Source organism: Littorina saxatilis, unplaced genomic scaffold (genome assembly GCF_037325665.1).
Source record: "Littorina saxatilis isolate snail1 unplaced genomic scaffold, US_GU_Lsax_2.0 scaffold_422, whole genome shotgun sequence".
NCBI lineage: Eukaryota > Metazoa > Mollusca > Gastropoda > Littorinimorpha > Littorinidae > Littorina > Littorina saxatilis.
Window position 1 is genome coordinate 32,487 of NW_027129409.1, and position 12,514 is coordinate 45,000.

The 12,514-nt window shown below is 40.5% G+C and overlaps 1 protein-coding gene across 1 annotated transcript in view; it reads right to left on the reverse strand.

Annotated features, from left to right (window-relative positions):
• Positions 1-686: 686 nt before the first annotated feature.
• The window catches only part of LOC138957666 (homeobox protein LOX2-like), a 41,102-nt gene continuing 29,274 nt past the window's right edge, over positions 687-12,514 (reverse strand). The window contains exons 2-3 of the mRNA XM_070328739.1: positions 4,016-4,020; positions 687-2,457 (exon numbers count right to left, since the gene is read on the reverse strand). Of these exons, the coding sequence (XP_070184840.1) occupies positions 2,012-2,457; positions 4,016-4,020 (451 nt within the window). The 3' untranslated portion in view covers positions 687-2,011. The remainder of the gene's footprint in view (positions 2,458-4,015; positions 4,021-12,514) is intronic.

Genomic DNA, 12,514 nt, shown 5'->3' on the forward strand with positions numbered 1-12,514 from the left:
GGGTCAACGAAGGGAATTCAACCACATTTTCAGTTTCCTTTTGCACTCTTCTATATTCGTCTGCTGAAAAAAAATTAATGTTGAACACGTGTGTCCACGTTCTCTCATCGGCCAACCGTCGTCTGATGACAACCTTGCAATACCTGCCTCAGATAGATTTCGAGGGAGTCACAAAGTGTTTTCAACGGATAGCTGTTATCCTTGCTGAATTATGGCTGGACTCATGTTGAACACGTTTGTCCATGTTCTCTGCGAAGACAACCGTCATCTGATGACAACCTTGCCTCAAAAAGACTTCGAAGGAGTCACAAAGTGTTTTCCACGGATAGCTGTTATTCATGTTGGATTGTCGGTGAATAGTTTTTAGAGTCCGCATATCTGTTGCTCACACGCTAGACACAACGTACATATTGTATGTATTCCTCCCAGTGTTGAAACGCAAACAGTCGTCGAGGAGTGGCAACGACCGGAGGATGTCAAGATCAACAGACACGTGTCATCATGCTTCACGAATGTCCTCCCCCATTTTCTCTCAAAAGGATGGGGATTGCATGTCAGGTAATTCAGAACATATTGCGAAAGGGGGATGGCATGGCAGGTAATTTAGAAAATATTGCGAAAAGAGGGGTGGGTGGGGGGAGGTTGGGAGGAGGTTTTGGAAGGGGGTGAGGGGGTGGAGAAGCACAAGCAACGAAAGTTTGAATGCTTCAAACCAATGATATACCGTCAATGAGTGAATTCACAAAATATAGCACGTGACAGTACACCAATGTCCCTGTTGAGTTAGCCCTGTATCGCACTCATTGTTTCAAAGGTATTACTTTTTGTTGTCACACATAATTATGAAAACAAATGTTATCTCTGTGGATACAACAGTTTGTCGGTCAAGAAGATAAGTCACACTTTTTTAAACGTAAAGTTTCTGCCTATTTGACGTTGTTTTATTTGTTATTTGACTTTATCAAGCCACGCCCTACGAAATCAACTGCCGTCGTCATTCACACTGTGTTGTGCAGTACTCTGTGGCTTACAAAACTATCATGGGTGAATTAGTCCACAGTGAAAAAAAAGTAACATCTGCATGGCTGAACTATGCATTATTACACCAACACATTTTGTAGATAACCCTATAAAAAAAAAGTTCCCAAGAAGAAAGTGTCGCCAACAGGAGCTACATCTAAGGACACATATTCACTGTGTCACGCTAAGCGTGTGTTTGGTAATGTGTCCATGAGTTCAAACCGAGAACACAATATCCAGAATGCACACACATTGTCACACACAAGAGCTCAGATTCGGAAGGTATGTGTATAGCTGGAGTCACAATTAAAGCGCAGCATCCGAGAAAAAAAACCAATACAATGCCCGTGCCTTCAAGGATCCATAGTTCAGATTTGTCAGATTGTTTTTCTGTGTCATTTGTCGTATGGGAAGTCGCATACCTCATACAGGTATTGCCATCATTCAGAACACACCATTGTCCGCACCATCAGTTGGATATAAGAGTTTTCATATATGCGATTAAAGACTCAAGTGTTTTCAACAACAACAAAGTGTATACCATTCGCGTTAAAATAGTGTTTTTCTCGTTATCAGAGTCAAAAATAATCTATAGACACATATAAACACGCACACACACGACAACAACACTAGCTCAGTACCACCGCCATTCAACACAGGAAAACGCCAAGGATACCGGAAAATAAAAATTAACAAAGACAACAGATTGAACAATCTCCACACAAGACAATAACAACCAAACGACGATACTGAGTAAACTCACATGCATACGAGCTGAGGTTCATTGCCATTTTCAAAACAAAGGTATAAAAACAAACACGAACATTGAACAGAAAGAACACAAAGAGACGTCCGCTCTGAAGAAACTGTCAACACAAGAAAAAAATAACAGTTCTTTTCTGAACAGGATGCTTCCAACGAAAGAAAACGAAGATTGTTCTGAGTTTTGAACCGATGTAGCATAAACAGAAAGCACGACGAAATAAAATATTCAACTACTGTGTTCCGAGCTACAACTTGTGCTTCCAGAACCCGTAAGAAGTCCGGACACGGACCCCGAAGACGGTAGAACACTACTTTTCACACTCTCCCCTTCGATTTTGGCGCTGGCGCCAGGATTGGATGCCGCGTTGCCGTTCCCACCACCACTACCGCTGTTGTTGTTGTTGTTGCTTGAGCTGTGGTTGTTGAGCTTTTCGTTGTTGACCTTCTCCTGCGCGTTGAGCTCCTTGATGGCCTGCAGCTCCTTCTTCTCCTTCATCCTGCGATTCTGGAACCAGATCTTGATCTGTCGCTCCGTCAGGCACAGCATGTGAGACAGTTCGATACGGCGACGACGCGTGAGGTAGCGGTTAAACTTGAACTCCTTCTCCAGCTCCAGGGTCTGAAAGCGGGTGTACGTCTGTCTTCCCCGCCGTCTCTGGTTGGAGTTTGGTCCTGCAAACAGATACGAAGACTACAAGTTAAATAGTGTGGAAAAGTGAAAACAATATTGACAACAATTTGTCATTTCTCTTTCAGCATATAGCCACGTCATGTCCCAAATAGACTATAGTTCTGGGGACAGAAAAAACAAAGTTAGCATAGCATAACATAGCATAGCATAGCATAGCATAGCATAGCATAGCATAGCATAGCATAGCATAGCATAGCATAGCATAGCATAACGAAAACAACATTGACAACAATTTCTCTTTCAGCTATTGTTAAAGGCAAGCAGAACAATATTGGTTTTATATCGTTGTATTTTGGAGAAGCAATAGTCAAACTGTGTTCTAGCTTCAGGGTCCGTGCCGCCTTCTCGAACTGGAGTTTACATCCTGAAAATACAGGCCTGGAGAAGTACAGAAATGGAGACACACTTTCTTTCTTTCTTTCTTTCTTTATTTGGTGTTTAACGTCGTTTTCAACCACGAAGGTTATATCGCGACGGGGAGACACACTGATACACAGACAGAAACAACATTTGAACTTGTAATCTCCCCCCCTCCCCCCATCTCCAATGTCTGGAAGCAGATGTATGTCTACCTCCCTCGGAGCCTTTGGTTGGAGTTAGGTCCTGCAATAAAGCGTTAGAATGGTACCGGTGAGAGAGGTGTATAGAATGATGCAGACAATGTGGGCACCCTTCCAGAGATATAGCGGTTGCAATTGCACTCATTAAATCAATTGTTACGGTCAAACGTATTGTGCAACCGAGCAGCAGAATACAACACTGTTATTGAGTTTGTGGAAACATACATGTACACAATGTGAGCATACACCGTTAAAGGCAGAGTAAGCCTCCCGTAAACCATCACAGATACGGTCAGGCTTTTACACACAGTACAAACACCATTTCATTTAAACACTCACCAATTGAGAACATCCTAGGTGCCCTCCGTAAAGAGCGAACAATTTTCAAAGAATTTATTTTTGCGTGGTTTATCTTACCCCTGAGCCATCGTGAACCCGTGTGATCCAGTTTTCCCTTTTCACAATGCAGTCGTCATAGTTAGTCATTTGAATGCGACTCGACGTGAGCTTATCTACAATAGCACGTTTTTTTTATGCACGAAACAACGGCTGTGGTTCACAAGAACTCTAGCGATGGCTTTTGACTGTTGAGAGGAACGGCGATTTGCACTGATAAACCGGCCGTCGTCTGCTACGACCCTTGCGTGACCCTGCTTCCGGGCTTTTCTTTTTTTAAACTTTCACAACTTCGAATTGTTCTGATCTTGTCTTGATGAAAAACGAATTCTTTTATGATTAAAGAATGTTTGTGTAACAAGCTGTCAATTTATTATTTAGATTTTAAAAGTTAGGTCTAGCGCAAAAACGAGGCGCCGTTGTTGTTAACGGAACAAGTCTACGAAAATAAATTCTTTGAAAATGTCTCACGCTCGACAGAAAGCAGCCAGGATGTTCCCGTTCGGTGAGCGTTCAAATGGAAGTATGCTTGTACTGTATTTAGACGCTCGGGGAGCTCTGTGATGGTTTACGGGAGGCTTACTGTGCCTTTAACACAGTGAAACCTCAATGAAAAGTGATAACACGTGTACCAAATAAGCACACATGAACGCAACAGAACGAAACAAAACCAAAAAAAGAAAAAAAAGAAAAAAAAGAAAAAGAAAGACAGAAGGCAAAGAAAAAAAATAAATTGAAAGGAAAGGAAACAAAATAACATCATTGCATTTCTATTTCTGAACTAAAGTTAGCAAAGTAAAAGGACACTGGCTAAGGAGAAGATCACTGCTTCTCCGACAGTGAATCATCCAAACTACCAGTCATGCTGTTCCTTGGGGACAAATCAAATAATATTCTGAATTTAGATGTCATATTTTTCAAGATGACTTTCTTCTTCACTACTGATCATTTCAGGCTTGCACGTGGAATAAAATTATATTTCCCATTGGATGTCTGAGTGTATATATATATATTGCTATATAGGCAAATATCTAAAAACAATCTCCTCAAAAGTTTTTGTGATGAATATGGAATATGTTTATTAATGGTGATCAATTTATTTATATTGATATATAGAAATTTATAATGAGAGCGCTGCTAAAAATGCCAAAATGTGCACTCAGTCGCTTGTACTTTCGAAGAAAAGTTAAATATAGATTGACGTCAAAAGCGAGAATGCGGACAAATTACGTCATGAGCAAAGGAGGTCATCCTTTACTTTGTGTGTCTCTGCCGCTTACATTCCAACGTGGTATTGATATATAAAGGACAGTTGTACAGTTGCTGTTGATCATGTATTATTTCCCTGGGGCAGAAATATATGAAAATATGCATAGAAATATATAGATGTGCGTGTGTGCAGTTTTTCAGCATGCCTGTTGTATACTCTGAAACTGTAACTCTCATGCTTTTTTTTGTTTTTTGAGTGCGTGATTGGTTTTTGTCTTCAAACGTAATTTCAACTTGAGCGAGTGACACGATATTTGGAGTGAAGGTGTGTGGGTACTAAGCTGTAATTTTCCTGAGATGCAATCTTTGTGTACGAACAAAAAGACAATATTTGGTATGTACCACATTCAGATGATAACTTTGTATTAAATTGTATTGAACATGCCGTGCTCCTGTCTGTGTAGAGTGACCTCTTTTTTTTTCTCTAAATTTAATGAGCAAATGTCATGAACACAAATAATTCAACTAAACATTCTGACTCTGCACACAGAGCAACCAAACTGTTGATTTTTGGTATCTGTCTATGTGAAAAGATGCTCTTCGTCCTGCATAGATGACTAAACATATGTGCATGGGTGCAACCTGGAAAATTCCAAAAACCGGCAAAAGTTGGGGTCCAGCTTTTTTAGTATTTAAAATGCCAAAAAAACCACTCTCCTGGAACAAAAACATCGGCAGCCGATGAAACCAACAAGAAATTCCTACGAGGTAGGAAAAACACCCCCGTCAAAGGGAAATAACCTTCTCAGTTGGTGGCAGTGACTGATGGTTATTTCCCTTTGACCATTAAGATGTCCCTCTATAAGTCCTTGTATAATTTTAATCCACCAATAACTCCCTAACCGTGTGTTTGACTGGTCCCAATTTTTGTAAGGACCGTCTCAGGAATGTATAGAACCTGTTCACCAAGTTTGGTGACGATCGGTCCGTTCATTCTTGAGATCTATATGCGAACACAAACAAACAAACAAACAAACAAACAAACACATCGAGCGAAACCTATACACACCCCTATACCGGGGGTGTAAAAACCGGCTGCCGGCAGAGTTGCACCCATGTATGTGTGGCAGTAACCATGCATGAACGTGTACAAGTGAAGAGTTGCATCTTTTATCTCTGGTACACGTTTAATTTTTTGTAAATGAATTTTTTTATTTTTTTTTTTTTTTTGGGGGGGGACGATTTTGTTATTTGTCACCCGGCAAAAGACGAGGTGGTGTTGTTTTCCATCAGAAATTACTGTTATGCTCCAGACTGAACAAACACGCAAAGGGAAATATTGTGTGTGCTCAACAGAATTACCATATACCGCCCACCTCAACGGAACACGATATCAAGATTGAGTTGTTCTATAAATTATAGAACACATTTTTCAAACAGTTTATGAGTGAACAAAGTTGACAAGTGCGTTCCCATTAATGCATATAAATAAGGAAGAAACAAATAATGAAAAGAGTCCAAGAAAATACAAGGAAAACACACACACACACACACACACACACACACACACACACACACACGCACACACACACACACACAGTCACTCACGCATGCACGCACACAATTACACACTTTAGAAAGAGACGACTAGATACATTCACGGAGGAATGGTCTCAGAAAACCTGCAAAACCAAAAGTCAGACCGCCAAGACAGAAGCCAATATCAAACGACGAAAGACAGACGACGAAAGAGAACCAACGCCAAGAAAGACCAAGCCAGCCTCAATTCATAGCCACGAGTTAATTATCCAGTATCACTCGCGTAAGAGTGGAGGCGAAAGTGCCATTAATTACCACCTATCGTCGCTAATGAGTGTGACTCCGCCAGTTCAAAGGAACTTAACACTACCTTGCCACGCGTCGCACAAGGCAGAAAACACATTTTGTACTTTCCCTTTCCGCTATTCTTAAAGACAGGCAGAATCGTTAAACTCAAGAAAAAGCATATCCTTTTCCTTTTATGCCACGTTTTGTACTTTCTCTTCCAGCTGTTCTTAAAGGCACCCGGTCTCTTCAAATCATGAAGAAGCGTATCCTATTCTACGTGAGTCGTCTTGTTCTTGGATGCAGGCATGTCTCTTAAAATGAGGACTTTCTCTTCAGATGTTTGAAAAGGAACTAAGTCCTTTAAAACTAGGAAAAAAAGCATTCGAATTTTTTTAATGCCACATTTTTCAATTTTTCTTTCAGCTATTGTTAAAGGCACGCACGCCCTTCAAAATCGCAAAGAATAATATAATTGTCCAAAACATCTTTTCATATCGGTAGTCCCCCAAAAGGCGAGAAGAAGCATACCCCTGTCTATATTGTCTGACGTACACTCCCTTAGCTATCGAAAGAAAGCATAATACTCCTTTTCTAGGTCGTCTGTTCTCAAAGGTAAGAAGTCCTTTAAAAAACAAAAAGAAGCATATCCGTTTCCATATCATCTGTTCATAATTATAGGCATGAAGTCTCTTTAACAATCAGAGAAGAAAACAAAACGTACTTTCAGAAGTTGTTGTTTTATTCTTAGAGGTGAGCAGTTACTTACTCATAAAGCAGCCTATCTTTTTTTGTCATCTGTTCACGAAGGTACGCAGACTTTGTTATCTCTCTTTGTTCATAGATTGTGGTGATTTTGATAATAATACAGTATTCAAACGCATGAGAAAAAGACAAACAGACACAATTCTTCTCAGTAAACAATCTACTGTACAAATATACACAGGAGTTTGTGAGTTTGTGAGTCTCCTGAATAACAACTCGGCAAAATCGAAAGAACAAAATCCCGTCAAGTAATCGACTCACACACACACGAAGAAGGCGTATAGTCGTTAAGTCTCCTGAACAACATCAGGGTCAAATCGAAAGTGGATTTGGCGAAGAGGTCCATTAAGATGATTTGACAGGAAGGAAAGCCGGGTTGAAATCTGATGAAATTACAGACTCAGTCGCTGATTTTAATCCCTTGCTGATTCTTATCTGATTGAACACTACTATTCAAGATGGCTGTTGTTATTGAAGGAAGCATATTTGCATGACATAATTAAAACAACAAACAAAAAACCCCAGATGTGCTGTCTTTGTCAACCTGGTTGAAATCAGATTTATGATTCCAGCTCGCTTTCTCGTGGTTTTAGTTTCTATAACTCCAACGCCCACCCGCCCACATCTCTCTCTCTTTCTCTCTCTCTCTCTCTCTCTCTCTCTCTCTCTCTCTCTCTCTCTCTCTCTCTCTCTCTCTCTCTCTCTCTTCTTTTTACATTTAGTCAAGTTATGACTAAATGTTTTAACATCGAGGGGGGAATCGAGACGAGGGTCGTGGTGTATGTGCGTGTGTGTGTGTGTGTGTGTGTGTGTGTGTGTGTGTGTGTGTGTGTGTGTGTAGAGCGATTCAGACTAAACTACTGGACCGATCTTTATGAAATTTGACATGAGAGTTCCTGGGTATGAAATCCCCGAACGTTTTTTTCATTTTTTTGATAAATGTCTTTCATGACGTCATATCCGGCTTTTCGTGAAAGTTGAGGCGGCACTGTCACGCCCTCATTTTTCAACCAAATTGGTTGAAATTTTTGTCAAGTAATCTTCGACAAAGCCCGAACTTCGGTATTGCATTTCAGCTTGGTGGCTTAAAAATTAATTAATGACTTTGATCATTAAGAATCTGAAAATTGTAAAAAAAAATAAAAATGTATAAAACGATCCAAATTTACGTTCATCTTATTCTCCATCATATTTTGATTCCAAAAACATATAAATATGTTATATTCGGATTAAAAACAAGCTCTGAAAATTAAATATATAAAAATTATTATCAAAATTAAATTGTCGAAATCAATTTAAAAACACTTTCATCTTATTCCTTGTCGGTTCCTGATTCCAAAAACATATAGATATGATATGTTTGGATTAAAAACACGCTCAGAAAGTTAAAACAAAGAGAGGTACAGAAAAGCGTGCTATCCTTCTTAGCGCAACTACTACCCCGCTCTTCTTGTCAATTTCACTGCCTTTGCCATGAGTGGTGGACTGACGATGCTACGAGTATACGGTCTTGCTGAAAAATATCATTGGGTTCAGTTTCATTCTGTGAGTTCGACAGCTACTTGACTAAATGTTGTATTTTCGCCTTACGCGACTTGTTTCTCTCTGTATGTCGGTGTGTGTTTGTGTTATAAGGTGCATCCGTTCTTGTTTGTGTCTGAGCGCTCTGGAAATCTTTTTTCACAGTCAAAAAATAACACAACGAATCGGGACAAAGAAAATGGGTCGAAAAGCGTAAACTGAGAGGAGGACAACAGATGCGTTAACCGGATTATTCATCTGTTATTGTTCTCCCATTTAGTCATTTTTGTGTGATTCAAAAGAAGCATTTTTTTGTTGTCGAGGATGACACGACAATTGGACGTTGCATTTTTTCTCGAAGCTTTGAAGCCGAGCACATGACAGTGAACTCATCTCTTAATTTGACAAAATTATCAAGTAATTGTATACATTCAACACGCACGGATACTATAAACAAATCGGCGGCGGCCCTACGTATCATTTCCCTGAGAAAATACGGGCTGAAATATTTTTAGCGTTTTTATCGGCACAGATGGTTTATGTGATGATTAGGAGTCGCTATATCTGTGGCAATGTCAAAAGGGCTAGGGAAGCATTATGCTTTGGAAGCTGATACGCTTTCAAGTTAACAATGTTGTACCCTTAGAATGAACATTGTTGTTGTTGTTGTTGTTGTTGTTGTTGTTGTTTGTTTTTTGTTTTTTTTCGTCGTCGATGTGATTAGTGTCGTCTTCATCCTTGTTGTTATCGTCGTCGTCTTGAAGGGCTGACTAAAAGTGTAAGAGAGAGAGAGAGAGAGAGAGAGAGAGAGAGAGAGAGAGAGAGAGAGAGAGAGAGAGAGAGAGAGAGAGAGAGAGAGAGAGAGAGAGAGAGAGAGAGAGAGAGAGAGAGACAGAGAGAGAGAGAGACAGAGAGAGAGAGAAAGAGAGAGAGAGAGAGAGAGAGACAGAGACAGAGACAGAGAGACAGAGAGAGACAGAGAGAGACAGGCAGACAGGCAGACAGACAGAGTAAGAGAAAGACAGAGAGACAGACAGTTAGACATAGATAGAGAGATAGAGAGGATGGAAGAACGAGAGAGAGAGAGGAAAGAAAAAAAAGAGAACAAACACAAAAATGAGAGAGATGGACGGACGGACAGACAGATATACAACAAGAGCGAGATGCGGGAGACAAAGAGAAAAGGGGACGGACAAACGTGTAATTTAAAAGAAATAAAAAGAGAAGAAAAAAGTCTAAAAGGGGACAAGAGAAAATAGAAGAACATAAAATTCAGAAAGCATAATGAGGAGACACAAACGTCAGGAACTAGCACATAACTATCGTGAGAAAGAATGCGGAAAGATAAACGGTTGCATTTGAGTAACGACAACTCGTTTTTAAAACTGCATCCTCGGAAAATTTAAACGGCTCCTGTTGCGGTTATCTCCCCCTCACAGAGATTATTCGCTGCTTGAGTCGACATTGTGTAATTTTTCATCGGATATATAGATTGCAAGACGATATATTAAAGTGCCGCTGCATTCTCTGTCGGTGTGTGTAGGTTTGTGTGTTGGTCTGTCCGTGTGTGTGTGTGTGTGTGTGTGTGTGTGTGTGTGTGTGTGTGTGTGTGTGTGTGTGTGTGTGTGTGTGTGTGTGTGTGTGTGTGTGTGTCTTGGTGTGTATGTGTGTGCGTGTGTCCAGGCGTGCGTGCGTGCGAACGTGCGTGCGTGCGTCCGTGTGTGCATGTTCTGAATTAACCTGAACTGTTAATTTAAAGAAGATGCAAGCGCAGACTTTTTGACATTTCACAGTGGCAGCCTTCTTTCTGTAAGGAATTCCAAGCTGAGATCAAATATGGAATGACCAATTGGTTTATATATAGTCTACATCACAAACCACGCGAAAGACGCCCGAAAGGAGTCTAGTAGGGCAAATTACCCAACATGGAAACCATGCACACCATCTTAAACAAAACACTATACTGTCAAAATGCGTGAGCGTTACACATCCCCCCCCCCCTTTTCACTACACATGTTTGTTGTGGCACAATAATGGATCATGCTCCTTGGTAATCTGTTTTAGCCAGACAGTGTGTGAAAGCAAGAAAATCCGCTCTCATTTGTTTTGCGTTGCATTGCAGAACTAACTAAACAAAGGAAAAGAACTGTAACACGACATGTACACTTATATTACTGAAGTCGAAGGTCGCAATAGTCATACATAACATAATTCAACGCATTACTTTCTTATTGGACATCATTAAATGTTCCATCCTGTTACATGATGAAAGCAAGAGCATCATGCGACGTCACAAGCATTGTCTCTCGTTTTATGTTTTTTCTCAGTTTAAACAAGCGCAGTTATTTTCGAACGAGGTGTATTATTATTTTATAATAAAAAAATAGAAAATAACAAATTAAAAAAAGAATGTATTTCTGCAATAGCTTATTCCCGCATCAGGCTTCAAAGACTTCATTTGCGTTTCCTTTTTAACCCAGCCACTGTTCCGTTTTGCCATCTTGCCACTATACTGTTCCATGTTGCCATCTTGCCGCTATACTGTTCCATGTTTCCATCTTGCCACTATACTGTTCCATGTTGCCATCTTGCCACTATACTGTTCCATGTTGCCATCTTGCCACTATACTGTTCCATGTTGCCATCTTGCCACTATACTGTTCCATGTTGCCATCTTGCCACTATACTGTTCCATGTTGCCATCTTGCCACTATACTGTTCCATGTTGCCATCTTGACCCTATCAAATGCGTATATAGTTCTTGGACCTCACACACTTGATCTAATGACATCTAGCACACCGCTATCCCCTACTGTGATGAGACACTGCAGGAACATCGCAGCAAGCTCGCACCTTGATTTGTAAAACTCTAACATTTCACAGTCCCACTCCCCATGAATCTGGCTCGACTCACGTGCGATTCCAACATTTTGACACACTTATAATTATATCACATATCTCACATTTCTCACTTATATCACATGTCTCGCTGATATCACATATCTCGCTATACCCGTCCAATTTCAAACGTCGAATATACTATCTTGCAAGAGCTTCTCTAAATTCGCATATTTCTTTCCTGAGAGGGGCCGCGCTTCTCTGCAAAACAAAGTCGACAGAAGAAATTATATCCAGATATATGCGAAGAGGAGAGAGAAAAAAGCAAGAAAGAATACAGTGAACTATTGCTAAACTGAGTGTGGTCTACCAAACCAGTGCGGCGTATATGCGCGATAGGCAAGTGCGTGTTCACAGCATGGCACAGGGGGTAGGGACGGTTTGGTTACTCGTTTAGCTGCATGTGGTCCTATGGGAATGAAATCAATCCTTGGACGAGAAAAAGGAACACACACATTCGCTGGACTGCACAGAGATACAGTATCCAAGCGGTACACGGAGCAGAAACATATTTGCAGCTCTGTATACAGTTCAAACAAATCTACTAGCATAAGCCTTATTGTTTTCAAAGTTAGAGTTCTAGCAGGGTTGGCAACCATTTCGTCGTTTTTCCACGCTTAGCTACCCCAAACAGTGGGGGAAATAGGATGCCCTGCGTCCAACAAAATCAATATGCAGAATCCATCTTTGAAGATAGGCATTAGTGGGTTTGATTTACACCTCCAATCCAACATCAGTAGTAAGCGGACGAACAGAAAGAAAGTCCAGAAAATAGACTTTTGTTTGTTTGTTTGCTTAACGCCCAGCCGACCACGAAGGGCCATATCAGGGCGGTGCTGCTTTGACATTTAACGTGCGCCACACA